Source organism: Panulirus ornatus, chromosome 2 (genome assembly GCF_036320965.1).
Source record: "Panulirus ornatus isolate Po-2019 chromosome 2, ASM3632096v1, whole genome shotgun sequence".
Taxonomy (NCBI): Eukaryota; Metazoa; Arthropoda; class Malacostraca; order Decapoda; family Palinuridae; genus Panulirus; species Panulirus ornatus.
In genome coordinates this window covers 93,435,097-93,449,232 of record NC_092225.1, presented here as the reverse complement: position 1 = coordinate 93,449,232, position 14,136 = coordinate 93,435,097, and the positions used below count along the sequence as shown (strand labels likewise).

At 43.0% G+C, this 14,136-nt stretch overlaps 1 protein-coding gene across 3 annotated transcripts in view; it reads right to left on the bottom strand.

Annotated features, from left to right (window-relative positions):
* The window catches only part of LOC139758416 (OTU domain-containing protein 5-A-like), a 95,561-nt gene that overhangs the window by 60,202 nt on the left and 21,223 nt on the right, over positions 1-14,136 (bottom strand). For all 3 annotated transcript variants that reach the window (XM_071679810.1, XM_071679820.1, XM_071679801.1), the window contains one exon: positions 8,739-8,858. In XM_071679810.1, the coding sequence (XP_071535911.1) occupies positions 8,739-8,858 (120 nt within the window). The remainder of the gene's footprint in view (positions 1-8,738; positions 8,859-14,136) is intronic.

Here is a 14,136-nt window from a genome sequence, read left to right as displayed (position 1 = left end):
CTTCTCTCTTTAAGACTTACATTCACCCCACTCACCACACCATCCATACAAAAATTAAAAGCCATGATGACATCAAATGAGTTCCTACCACAGACTTACCTTCACCAACAAAGACTCATACTCCTCTCTGCTTACTTGAAAACATGCCTTACTCTCTTGATGAAAAAAAAAAAAAGTTTCACAGCTCTCCTTTCATACCATAATACCTTCCACAAAGCATCTCTACCAACCTTAACATACGCTTTATCTAGATCCATAAATGCCAAATACAAGTTCTGTTTCACGAAGTACACATCACACATCCTTCAAAGCATACAACTAATCTAAACATCTACCACTCCTGAGGCCATATTGTTCTACCCAAACTCTCCCATACAACATGCCAGGTACATTCACTAAACCTGCACCTCTGTAATTTGAACATGCACTTACATGCACTTATACAATGGGACTTTAGAGGCATTCCACCAATGCTCAGGCACCTCACCATAAGCCATACATAGTGAAAATTCTATCTAACCAATCAACAACAGAATCATCCCTTTCTTAAGAAACTCAACTGCAATCCCATTCACCTATTTTCATATTAGCTGAGATGGCACAGGCAAATGAGGCCCTGATAAAGGCCATCTCATCAGTACTTAACTTGCTAGAGTAAGTAATGAAAGTGTAAGAGAGACATGTGATAATAAAGAGTGTGATTGAGGGTGTGTTGAAATGGTCTGGACATATAGAGAGAATGACTACAGAAAGGCTGACAAAGAAGATATGTGTCAAAAGTGGCGAGAACAAAGAGAATGGCTAGACCAAATTGGAGGTGAATGGATGAAATGAATAAGATTTTAAGCAATCAGGGCCTGAACATACAGGAGGGTGAAATGCATGCACAGAACTGAGTTACTTGGAACAATGTAGTATACTGGAGTCAATGTGCTTTCAATGGGCTGAACTATGGCATGTGAAATATCTGGGGTAAACAATGGAAAGCTTTGTCTGTGGGACCTGGATGTGGGTAGGAAAAGGTGGTTTCAGTGAATTATACATGACAGCTCATGCATGGATGTGAGCGGATATTGCTTTACTTCATCTATTTCCTAGTGATACCTCGCTGTCACGGGGCAGTGATCATGTGTGGAAAGGGTGATGGTGAACAAGTATGAATTGTGTATATGAGTATATATGTGTATGTAAATGCTTGTGTATGTTTATTCTTTTTTTTTCCGCTGTCTCCCGCGCCTGCGAGGTAGTGCAAGGAAACAGACGAAAGAAAATGGTCCAACCCACCCCAACACACATGCACACACACACACGTCCACACACGCAAACATACACACCCACACATCCCAACGTACACACATATATACACACACAGACACACACATATACAGACATGCACACAATTCACACTGTCTACTCCTACTCACCCCCATCGCCACCCGCCAAACACGGAATAACATCCCCCTCCCCCCTCATGTGCGCGAGGCAGCGCCAGGAAAAGACAACAAAAGCCACATTCGCTCACACTCAATATCCAGCTGTCATGCAATAATGCCCAAAACCACAGCTCCCTTTCCACATCCAGGCCCTACACAACTTTTCATGGTTTACCCCAGACGCTTCACATGCCCTGATTCAATCCATTGACAGCACGTCGACCCCAGTATACCACATCGATCCAATTCACTCTATTCCTTGCCCGCCTTTCACCCTCCTGCATGCTCAGGTCCCGATCACTCAAAATCTTTTTCACTCCATCTTTCCACCTCCAATTTGGTCTCCCACTTCTCCTCGTTCCCTCCACCTCCGACACATATATCCTCTTGGTCAATCTTTCCTCACTCATTCTCTCCATGTGCCCAAACCATTTCAAAACACCCTCTTCTGCTCTCTCAACCACGCTCTTTTTATTTCCACACATCTCTCTTACCCTTACATTACTTACTTGATCAAACCACCTCACACCACATATTGTCCTCAAACATCTCATTTCCAGCACATCCACCCTCCTGCGCACAACTCTATCCATAGCCCATGCCTCGCAACCATACAACATTGTTGGAGCCACTATTCCTTCAAACATAGCCATTTTTGCTTTCCGAGATAATGTTCTCGACTTCCACACATTCTTCAAGGCTCCCAGGATTTTCGCCCCCTCCCCCACACTATGATTTACTTCCACTTCCATGGTTCCATCCACTGCCAGATCCACTCCCAGATATCTAAAACACTTTACTTCCTCCAGTTTTTCTCCATTCAAACTTACCTCCCAATTGACTTGACCCTCAACCCTACTGTACCTAATAACCTTGCTCTTATTCACATTTACTCTTAACTTTCTTCTTTCACACACTTTACCAAACTCAGTCACCAGCTTCTGCAGTTTCTCACATGAATCAGCCACCAGCGCTGTATCATCAGCGAACAACAACTGACTCACTTCCCAAGCTCTCTCATCCCCAACAGACTGCATACTTGCCCCTCTTTCCAAAACTTTTGCATTCACCTCCCTAACAACCCCATCTATAAAAAATTAATCAACCATGGAGACATCACACACCCCTGCCGCAAACCTACATTCACTGAGAACCAATCACTTTCCTCTCTTCCTACACATACACATGCCTTACATCCTCGATAAAAACTTTTCACTGCTTCTAACAACTTGCCTCCCACACCATATAATCTTAATACCTTCCACAGAGCATCTCTACTGACTCTTATCATATGCCTTTTCCAGATCCATAAATGCTACATACAAATCCATTTGCTTTTCTAAGTATTTCTCACATACATTCTTCAAAGCAAACACCTGATCCACACATCCTCTACCACTTCTGAAACCACACTGCTCTTCCCCAATCTGATGCTCTGTACATGCCTTCACCCTCTCAACCAATACCCTCCAATATAATTTCCCAGGAATACTCAACAAACTTATACCTCTGTAATTTGAGCACTCACCTTTGTCCCCTTTGCCTTTGTACAATGGCACTATGCACGCATTCCGCCAATCCTCAGGGACCTCACCATGAGTCATACATACATTAAATAACCTTAACAACCAGTCAACAATACAGTCACCCCCTTTTTTTTTTTTACAAATTCCACTGCAATACCATCCAAACCCGCTGCCTTGCCGGCTTTCATCTTCCACAAAGCTTTTAGTACCTCTTCTCTGTTTACCAAATCATTTTCCCTAACCCTCTCACTTTGCACACCACCTCGACCAAAACACCCTATACCTGCCACTCTATCATCAAACACATTCAACAAACCTTCAAAATACTCACTCCATCTCCTTCTCACATCACCACTACTTGTTTTCACCTCCCCATTAGCCCCCTTTACTGAAGATCCCATTTGTTCCCTTGTCTTACACACTTTATTTACTTCCTTCCAAAACATCTTTTTATTCTCCCTAAAACTTAATGATACTCTCTCACCCCAACTCTCATTTGCCCTCTTTTTCACCTCTTGCACCTTTCTCTTGACCTCCTGCCTCTTTCTTTTATACATCTCCCACTCATTTGCATTATTTCCCTGCAAAAATCGTCCAAATGCCTCTCTCTTCTCTTTCACTAATAATCTTACTTCTTCATCCCACCACTCGCTACCCTTTCTAATCTGCCCACCTACCACACTTCTCATGCCACAAGCATCTTTTGCACAAGCCATCATCGCTTCCCTAAATACATCCCATTCCTCCCCCACTCCCCTTACCTCCTTTGTTCTCACCTTTTTCCATTCTGTACTGAGTCTCTCCTGGTACTTCCTCAAATAAGTCTCCTTCCCAAGCTTACTTACTCTCACCACTCTCTTCACCCCAATTTTCTCTCTACTTTTCTGAAAACCTCTACAAATCTTCACCTTCGCCTCCACAAGATAATGACCAGACATCCCTCCAGTTCCACCTCTCAGCACATTAACATCCAAAAGTTTACCTTTCGTACGCCTATTAACACGTAATCCAATAACGCTCTCTGGCCATCTCTCCTACTTACATACGTATACTTACGTACATCTCTCTTTTTAAACCAGGTATTCCCAATCACCAGTCCTTTTTCAGCACATAAATCTACAAGCTCTTCACCATTTCCATTTACAACACTGAACACCCCATGTATACCAATTAATCCCTCAACTGCCACATTACTCACCTTTCCATTCAAATCACCCATCACTATAACCCGGTCTCGTGCATCAAAACCACTAACACACTCATTCAGCTGCTCCCAAAACACTTGCCTCTCATGATCTTTCTTCTCATACCCAGGTGCATATGCACCAATAATCACCCATCTCTCTCCATCCTCCTTCAGTTTTACCCATATCAATCTAGAGTTTACTTTCTTACACTCTATCACATACTCCCATCACTCCTGTTTCAGGAGTAGTGCTACTCCTTCCCTTGCTCTTGACCTCTCACTAACCCCTGACTTTACTCCCAAGACATTCCTAAACCACTCTTCCCCTTTACCCTTGAACTTCATTTCACTCAGAGCCAAAACATTAGGTTCCTTTCCTCAAACATACTACCTATCTCTCCTTTTTTTCTCATCTTGGTTACATCCACACACATTTAGACACCCCAATCTGAGCCTTCGAGGAGGGTGAGCACTCCCCGCATGACTCCTTCTTCTGTTTCCCCTTTTAGAAAGTTAAAATACAAGGAGGGGAGGGTTTGTAGCCCCCCCGCTCCCATCCCCTTTAGTCGCCTTCTAAGACACGTGAGGAATGCGTGGGAAGTATTCTTTCTCTCCTATCCCAGGGATATATATAAATATTTTTTTTTGCTTTGTCGCTGTTTCCCGCGTTTGCGAGGTAGCGCAAGGAAACAGACGAAAGAAATGGCCCAACCCAACCCCCCATACACATGCATATACATACGTCCACACACGCAAATATACATACCTACACAGCATTCCATGGTTTACCCCAGACGCTTCACATGCCTTGATTCAATCCACTGACAGCACGTCAACCCCGGTATACCACATCGCTCCAATTCACTCTATTCCTTGCCCTCCTTTCACCCTCCTGCATGTTCAGGCCCCGATCACACAAAATCTTTTTCACTCCATCTTTCCACCTCCAATTTGCTCTCCCTCTTCTCCTCGTTCCCTCCACCTCCGACACATATATCCTCTTGGTCAATCTTTCCTCACTCATTCTCTCCATGTGCCCAAACCATTTCAAAACACCCTCTTCTGCTCTCTCAACCACACTCTTTTTATTTCCACACATCTCTCTTACCCTTACGTTACTTACTCGATCAAACCACCTCACACCACACATTGTCCTCAAACATCTCATTTCCAGCACATCCATCCTCCTGCGCACAACTCTATCCATAGCCCACGCCTCGCAACCATACAACATTGTTGGAACCACTATTCCTTCAAACATACCCATTTTTGCTTTCCGAGATAATGTTCTCGACTTCCACACATTCTTCAAGGCTCCCAGAATCTTCGCCCCCTCCCCCACCCTATGATCCACTTCCGCTTCCATGGTTCCATCCGCTGCCAGATCCACTCCCAGATATCTAAAACACTTCACTTCCTCCAGTTTTTCTCCATTCAAACTCACCTCCCAATTGACTTGACCCTCAACCCTACTGTACCTAATAACCTTGCTCTTATTCACATTTACTCTTAACTTTCTTCTTTCACACACTTTACCAAACTCAGTCACCAGCTTCTGCAGTTTCTCACATGAATCAGCCACCAGCTGTATATCTATTTATTTATTTCCACCTCCAATTTGGAGGTGGAAAGATGGAGTGAAAAAGATTTTGAGTGATTGGGGCCTGAACATGCAGGAGGGTGAAAGGCGTGCAAGATATAGAGTGAATTGGAATGATGTGGTATACTGGGGGTTGACGCGCTGTCAATGGATTGAACCAGGGCATGTGAAGCGTCTGGGGTAAACCATGGAAAGTTCTGTGGGGCCTGGATGTGGAAAGGGAGATATGGTTTCGGTGCATTATTACATGACAGCTAGAGACTGAGTGTGAGCGAATGGGACCTTTGTTGTCTTTTCCTAGCGCTATCTCGCACACATGAGGGGGGAGGGGGTTGTTATTCCATGTGTGGCGAGGTGGCAATAGGAATGAATAAGGGCAGACAGTATGAATTATGTACATGTGTATATATGTATATGTCTGTGTGTATATATATGTATACATTGAGATGTATAGTTATGTATATTTGCGTGTGTGGACATGTATGTATATACATGTGAATGTGGGTGGGTTGGGCCATTTTTTCGTCTGTTTCCTTGCGCTACCTCGCTAACGCGGGAGACAGCGACAAAGCAAAATAAAAAAAAAAATAATCTATTTATCATAATTTGTCGCCGTGTCCCACGTTAGCGAGGTAGCGCAAGGAAACAGATGAAAGAATGGCCCAACCCACACACATACATATGTATATACATACACGTCCACACACGCACATATACATATCTATACATCTCAATGTATACATACATATACACACACAGACATATACATATATACACATGTACATAATTCATACTGTCTGCCCTTATTTATTCCTGTCGCCACCCCGCCATTCATGAAATAACCCCCCCCTCCCCCGCATGTGCATGAGGTAGCGCTAGGAAGAGACAACAAAGGCCACATTCATTCACACTCAGTCTCTAGCTCTCATGTATAATGCACCAAAACCACAGCTCCCTTTCCACATCCCGGCCCCACAGAACTTTCCATGGTTTACCCAAGATGCTTCACATGCCCTGGTTCAATATATATATATGGAAGGAATGATAAAAGAGATGAAAGTGACAGTGAAGTATGGTGGCTAACGACAAGCCTGTTTGAAGATAATACAGTGCTGTTTTGCGAAGAGCGAAGAGGAGTTGCAGAAGGTGCAAGCATCTTATAATGTGTGTAAGCATAAGTGATTGAAGGTAAATGCAATTAAGAGTAAGATAATCATGTTTGAAGGGAAACAGAGTGAAAGTATACATTTTGCAAAGCCCTATAGAGTGAGAAAAGAAAGTGTACAAAACTGTTACATATATGAGGGAAGAAAGACTGGAAGAGGTGACAGAATTAAGTATTTAAGAGCTATCATCATTGAGTTTGGTGATATGGAAGGAGAGATAAGGATGAGAGCAGTACATGATAGAAGAGTCATTGAGTTCCTTAACAGAATAATGAAGGGTGAGGAGTACGCACAGAAATAAAGAAAGGATCAAAGGACAACACAGATCTCCCTTCCCTGAAACATGGACATACATTGAGTCACAGATGTCAAGAATTCAGACAGTGGAAAGGAGCTATTTGAGAGAATATGTGGTATGACTGGAATGGAGAAAGAAATGAGGGGGTGTATGAGAGAGATGCTGTGGCAGGGAATGCAAAGGGATGAATAGTACAGTAGTAGGGTGGATGATATGTAACACTTTGAGGAGGTTTGGGCAAGTGGAAAAAATGCAAGATGGAGAGTTTACAAGGACGGCACAGACAGAACAAGTAGAGGGTTGATGTACGAGGCAAATATAACATTGGGAAATACAGTGGAAGAGTACTAGAGGGAGAAAAATAGTGGAAGTATGCATGGAAAAGTGTGCGCAAGGGAAGCATGTAAGGACAGGATAGGTGGAGACTCTTTTACCAAGGATACTCCCTTAATGGGAGTACCTGGAGGAAACAGGTGTCAGAGATAGAGATAAATAGATAAGATCTTCCAAGAACTAGCACACCTTACCTGAAAAGGATGCGCATCCACCTCTCTTTTCTCTTCCACTAACAAATAAACTTCCTCATCCAACCACTCACTCCCCTTTGTCACCTATTCATCTCTCAACTTCTACATGCAATACAGGTCTCACACATGTAAGCAGAGCTTCCCTAACTATACCCCATCCCATGCCCTTGCTTCATTTTCATCATCAATTGCCATTCTACACTATCTCCTACTTTCTCTTCACAAAAGCCTCTTTCCCATGCTCAGTCACTTTCCCTATCCCTCTTCCTCTTTTCCTGAAGCCTCAACAAACCTTCACTCCTATCCCTGCCATGCAATGATCATACATCTCACCAGCAGCCTCCTCTTAGAATATTCACATCCAAGAGTCTCTCCTCTGCATGCCTATCAAAATAATTTTTACAGCTTGCTTTCTACCATCCCCACACATCCATGTATAATTGTGTATATCCCTCTTCTTAAACCACGTATTCTCAATACAGTCCTTTTTCTGAACACAAATCCACAAGCTGTTCATTATTTTCATTCACATCATTGGGTACCCCATGCCACCCAATATCCTCAACTGCCATATTACACACTTTTCCATTCAAATCAAACCACTAGTAATTGATCCATTGCATCAAAACTACGGGCATACTCACTCTGCTCCTCCCAAGACTCTCTCGGCATTGGTCCTCTCATTTCCGGGTGCATAAATGCTAAAAATCACCAATATTTAGTAATCCACTTCAATTTTTACCCACATTGGACTGGGGCTCACTCCCTCACACTTTTTCATACAATCCAACAACTTCTCCTTTAGCATCATCTCCTTAGCTCTCATCCTTAAAATATCCCCTGACTTTGCCCCACAGACATTCCCAAACCTTTCCTACTGCTCTAAGCACCAACCATTTACTTTACCTGTAAACATTCTCTTGGTGATTCTTTCTCTTCAGTTTTATCATACATAAGAAATGACTACTATACAATAAAAAAAATGAGTAATGATTGACTTACTTCTGCCCACTGCTCAGCTGTGAGGTTCCAACCAAATGGCTCATATTCATCTCCACTGTTGTAACCACTATGATCATTCTCCTCCTCCTCCTCTTCATCAGGTGGCTGAGAAGGTCCTGCCTGAAACATGGGCCACAATCTAATCAAAACTTAATGTAACATTCATCTTCAAATTATAAAGGAAGATATCTTTTTTCATACATATTTGCCATTTCCCATGTTAGTGAGGAAGCATTATGAACAGAGGAGTGAGCCTTAGAGGAAACATCCTCACTTGGTCCCCTTCTCTGTTCCTTAACTTGGAAAATTAAAAACGGGAGGGGAGGATTTCCAGCCCTTGCTCCCTCCCCTTTTAGTCGCCTTCAACACACATGGAATACAAGGGATGTATTCTTTCTCCCCTATCCCCAGGGTTAATATGACAAGGTTGATAAAGATGCTTTGTGGAAGGTTTTAAGAGTATATGATATGGAAGGTAAGTTGCTAGAAGCAGTGAAAAGCTTTTACCAAGGATGTCAGACATGTGTAAGAGTAGGAAGAGAGGAGAGTGATTGGTTCCCAGTGAATGTCGGTCTGCAGCAGGGGTGTGTGATGTCCTCATGGTTGTTTAATTTGTTTATGGATGGGGTGGTTAAGGAGATAAATGCAAGTTTTGGAGAGAGGGGTGAATATGCAGTCTGCTAGGGATGAGAGGGCCTGGGAAAAGAGTAAGTTGTTGTTTGCCAATGATACAGCTCTGGAGGGTGATTTGAGTGAGAAACTGCAGAAGTTAGTGGCTGAGTCTGGAAAAGAGTGTGAAAGGAGAAGTTGAGAATAAATGAGAATAAAAGCAAGGTTATTAGGTTCAGTAGGGTTAAGGGACAAGATAACTGGGATGTAAGTTTGAATGGAGAAAAACTGGAAGTGAAGTGAAGTGTTTTAGATATCTGGGAGCGGACTTAGCAGTGGATGGACCCATGGAAGTGAGTCACACGGTGGAAGAGGGGGTGAAGGTTCTAGGAGTGATGAAGAATGTGTGGAAGGTGAGAACAATATCTCGGAAAGCAAAACTGGGTATGTTTGAGGGAATAGTGGTTCCAACAATGTTATATGCTTATGAGGCATGGGCTATAGATAGGGTTGTGCGGAGGAGGGTGGATGTGTTGGAAATGAGAAGTTTGAGGACAATATGTGGTGTAAGGTGGTTTGATCGAGTAAGTAATGAAAGAGCAAGAGAGATGTGGAATAATAAAAAGAGTGCGGTTGAGAGAGCAGAAGAGGGTGTGTTGAAATGGTTTGGACACATGGAAAGAATGAGTAAGGAAACATTGACAAAAGACAAAGAGGGTATATATGTCAGAGGTGGAGGGAATGAGGAGAAGCAGGAGACTAAATTGGAGGTGGAAGGATGGAGTGAAAAAGATTTTGAGCGATCAGGGCCTGAACATACAGGAGGGTGAAAGGTGTGCAAAGAATAGGGTGAATGAGAACAATGTGGTTTACCAAAGTCAATGTGCTGTCAATGGACTGAACCAGGGCATGTGAAGCATCTGGTGTAAACCATGGAAAGGTGTGTGGGGCCTGGATGTGGAAAGGGATCAGTGGTTTCGGTGCATTACACATGACAGCTAGAGACTGAGTGTGAACTGTGGCCTTTTTGTCTTTTCCTAGTGCTACCTCAATGGAGGAGGGGGAAAGGGGGGGATGCTATTTCATGTGTGGCAGGGTGGCAATGGGATTGGATGAAGGCAGCAAGTATATGAATATGTACATGTGAATATCTGTACATGTCTCTGTATATATATATATATATGTATGCATACAATGAAATGTATATGTATGTGTATAGGCGTTTATGTATATTTATGTGTATGTGGGTGGCTGGGCCATTATTCATCTGTTTCCTTGTGCTACCTTGCTGACACAGGAAACAGCAGTTACGTACTTTGAGCAATCGGGAACTGAGCATACAGGAGGGTGACAGGTGTGCAAGGAATAAAGTGAATTGGAACGATGTGGTATACCAAGGTCGACGTGCTATCAATGGATTGAACCTGGGCATGTGAAGCGTCTGGGGTAAAAATGTTAAGTTTTGTGGGGCCTGGATGAGGAAAGGGAGCTGTGATTTTGTTGCATTATACATGACAGCTAGAGACTGACTGTGAAAGAATGTGGCCTTTGTTGTCTTTTCCTAGTGCTACCTCGCGTGTGTGCGGGGGGAGGGGGGTTGTCATTTCATGTGTGGCAGGATGGCGACAGGAATGAATAAGAGCAGCAAGTATGACTTATGTACATGTGTATATATGTATATGTCTTTGTATGTATGTATATATATATATATATATATATATATATATATATATATATATATATATATATATATATATATATATGTTTTTTTTTTTTTTTTTTTTGCTTTGTCGCTGTTTCCCGCGTTTGCGAGGTAGCGCAAGGAAACAGACGAAAGAAATGGCCCAACCCACCCCCATACACATGTATATACATACGTCCACACACGCAAATATACATACCTACACAGCTTTCCATGGTTTACCCCAGACGCTTCACATGCCCTGATTCAATCCACTGACAGCACGTCAACCCCGGTATACCACATCGCTCCAATTCACTCTATTCCTTGCCCTCCTTTCACCCTCCTGCATGTTCAGGCCCCGATCACACAAAATCTTTTTCACTCCATCTTTCCACCTCCAATTTGGTCTCCCTCTTCTCCTCGTTCCCTCCACCTCTGACACATATATCCTCTTGGTCAATCTTTCCTCACTCATTCTCTCCATGTGACCAAACCATTTCAAAACACCCTCTTCTGCTCTCTCAACCATGCTCTTTCTATTTCCACACATCTCTCTTACCCTTACGTTACTTACTCGATCAAACCACCTCACACCACATATTGTCCTCAAACATCTCATTTCCAGCACATCCATCCTCCTGCGCACAACTCTATCCATAGTCCACGCCTCGCAACCATACAACATTGTTGGAACCACTATTCCTTCAAACATACCCAGTTTTGCTTTCAGAGATAATGTTCTCGACTTCCACACATTCTTCAAGGCTCCCAGAATTTTTGCCCCCTCCCCCACCCTATGATCCACTTGCGCTTCCATGTTTCCATCCGCTGCCAGATCCACTCCCAGATATCTAAAACACTTCACTTCCTCCAGTTTTTCTCCATTCAAACTCACCTCCCAATTGACTTGACCCTCAACCCTACTGTACCTAATAACCTTGCTCTTATTCACATTTACTCTTAACTTTCTTCTTTCACACACTTTACCAAACTCAGTCACCAGCTTCTGCAGTTTCTCACATGAATCAGCCACCAGCGCTGTATCATCAGCGAACAACAACTGACTCACTTCCCAAGCTCACTCATCCCCAACAGACTTCATACTTGCCCCTCTTTCCAAAACTCTTGCATTCACCTCCCTAACAACCCCATCCATAAACAAATTAAACAACCATGGAGACATCACACACCCCTGCCGCAAACCTACATTCACTGAGAACCAATCACTTTCCTCTCTTCCTACACGTACACATGCCTGACATCCTCGATAAAAACTTTTCACTGCTTCTAACAACTTGCCTCCCACACCATATATTCTTAATACCTTCCACAGAGCATCTCTATCAACTCTATCATATGCCTTCTCCAGATCCATAAATGCTACATACAAATCCATTTGCTTTTCTAAGTATTTCTCACATACATTCTTCAAAGCAAACACCTGATCCACACATCCTCTACCACTTCTGAAACCACACTGCTCTTCCCCAATCTGATGCTCTGTACATGCCTTCACCCTCTCAATCAATACGTTGAAATGTATAGGTATGTATGTGTGCGTGTGTGGACATGTATGTATATACATTTGTATGTGGGTGGGTTGGGTCATTCTTTCATCTGTTTCCTTGTGCTACCTCGCTAACACAGGAGACAGCAACAAAGTATAATATATAAATAAAATAAATATTCTATTTTTTATTTTGCTTTGTCGCTGTCTCCCGCGTTTGCGAGGTAGCGCAAGGAAACAGACAAAAGAAATGGCCTAACCCACCCACATACACATGTATATACATACACGTCCACACACGCAAATATACATACCTATACATCTCAATGTACACATATATACACACACAGACACATACATATATACACATGCACACAATTTACACTGTCTGCCTTTATTCATTCCCATCGCCACCTCGCCACACTTGGAATAACATCCCCCTTCCCCCTCATGTGTGCGAGATAGCGCCAGGAAAAGACAACAAAGGCCACATTCGTTCAAACTCAGTCTCTAGCTGTCATGCAATAATGCCCGAAACCACAGCTCCCTTTCCACATCCAGGCCCCACACAACTTTTCACGGTTTACCCCAGATGCTTCACATGCCCTGATTCAATCCATTGACAGCATGTCGACCTTGGTATACCACGTCGATCCAATTCACTCTATTCCTTGCCCGCCTTTCACTCTCCTGCATGTTCAGGCCCCGATCACTCAAAATCTTTTTCACTCCATCTTTCCACCTCCAATTTGGTCTCCCACTTCTCCTCGTTCCTTCCACCTCTGACACATATATCCTCTTTGTCAATCTTTCCTCACTCATTCTCTCCATGTGCCCAAACCATTTCAAAACACCCTCTTCAGCTCTCTCAACCACGCTCTTCTTATTTCCACACATCTCTCTTACCCTTCTTACATTACTTACTTGATCAAACCACCTCACACCACACATCATCCTTAAACATCTTATTTCCAGCACATTCACCCTCCTGCGCACAACTCTATCTATAGCCCACGCCTCGCAACCATACAACATTGTTGGAACCACTATTCCTTCAAACATACCCATTTTTGCTTTCCGAGATAATGTTCTCGACTTCCACACATTCTTCAAGGCTCCCAGGATTTTCGCCCCCTTCCCCACCCTATGATTCACTTCTGCTTCCATGGTTCCATCCGCTGCCAGATCCACTCCCAGATATCTAAAACACTTTATTTCCTCCAGTTTTTCTCCATTCAAACTTACCTCCCAACTGACTTGACCCTCAACCCTACTGTACCTAATAACCTTGCTCTTATTCACATTTACCCTTAACTTTCTTCTTTAACACACTTTACCAAACTCAGTCGCCAGCTTATGCAGTTTCTCACATGAATCAGCCACCAGCTGATTATATATATATATATATATATATATATATATATATATATATATATATATTTTTTTTTTTTTTGCTTTGTCGCTGTCTCCCGCGTTTGCGAGGTAGCGCAAGGAAACAGACGAAAGAAATGGCCCAACCCACCCCCATACACATGTATATACATACGTCCACACACGCAAATATACATACCTACACAGCTTTCCATGGTTTACCCCAG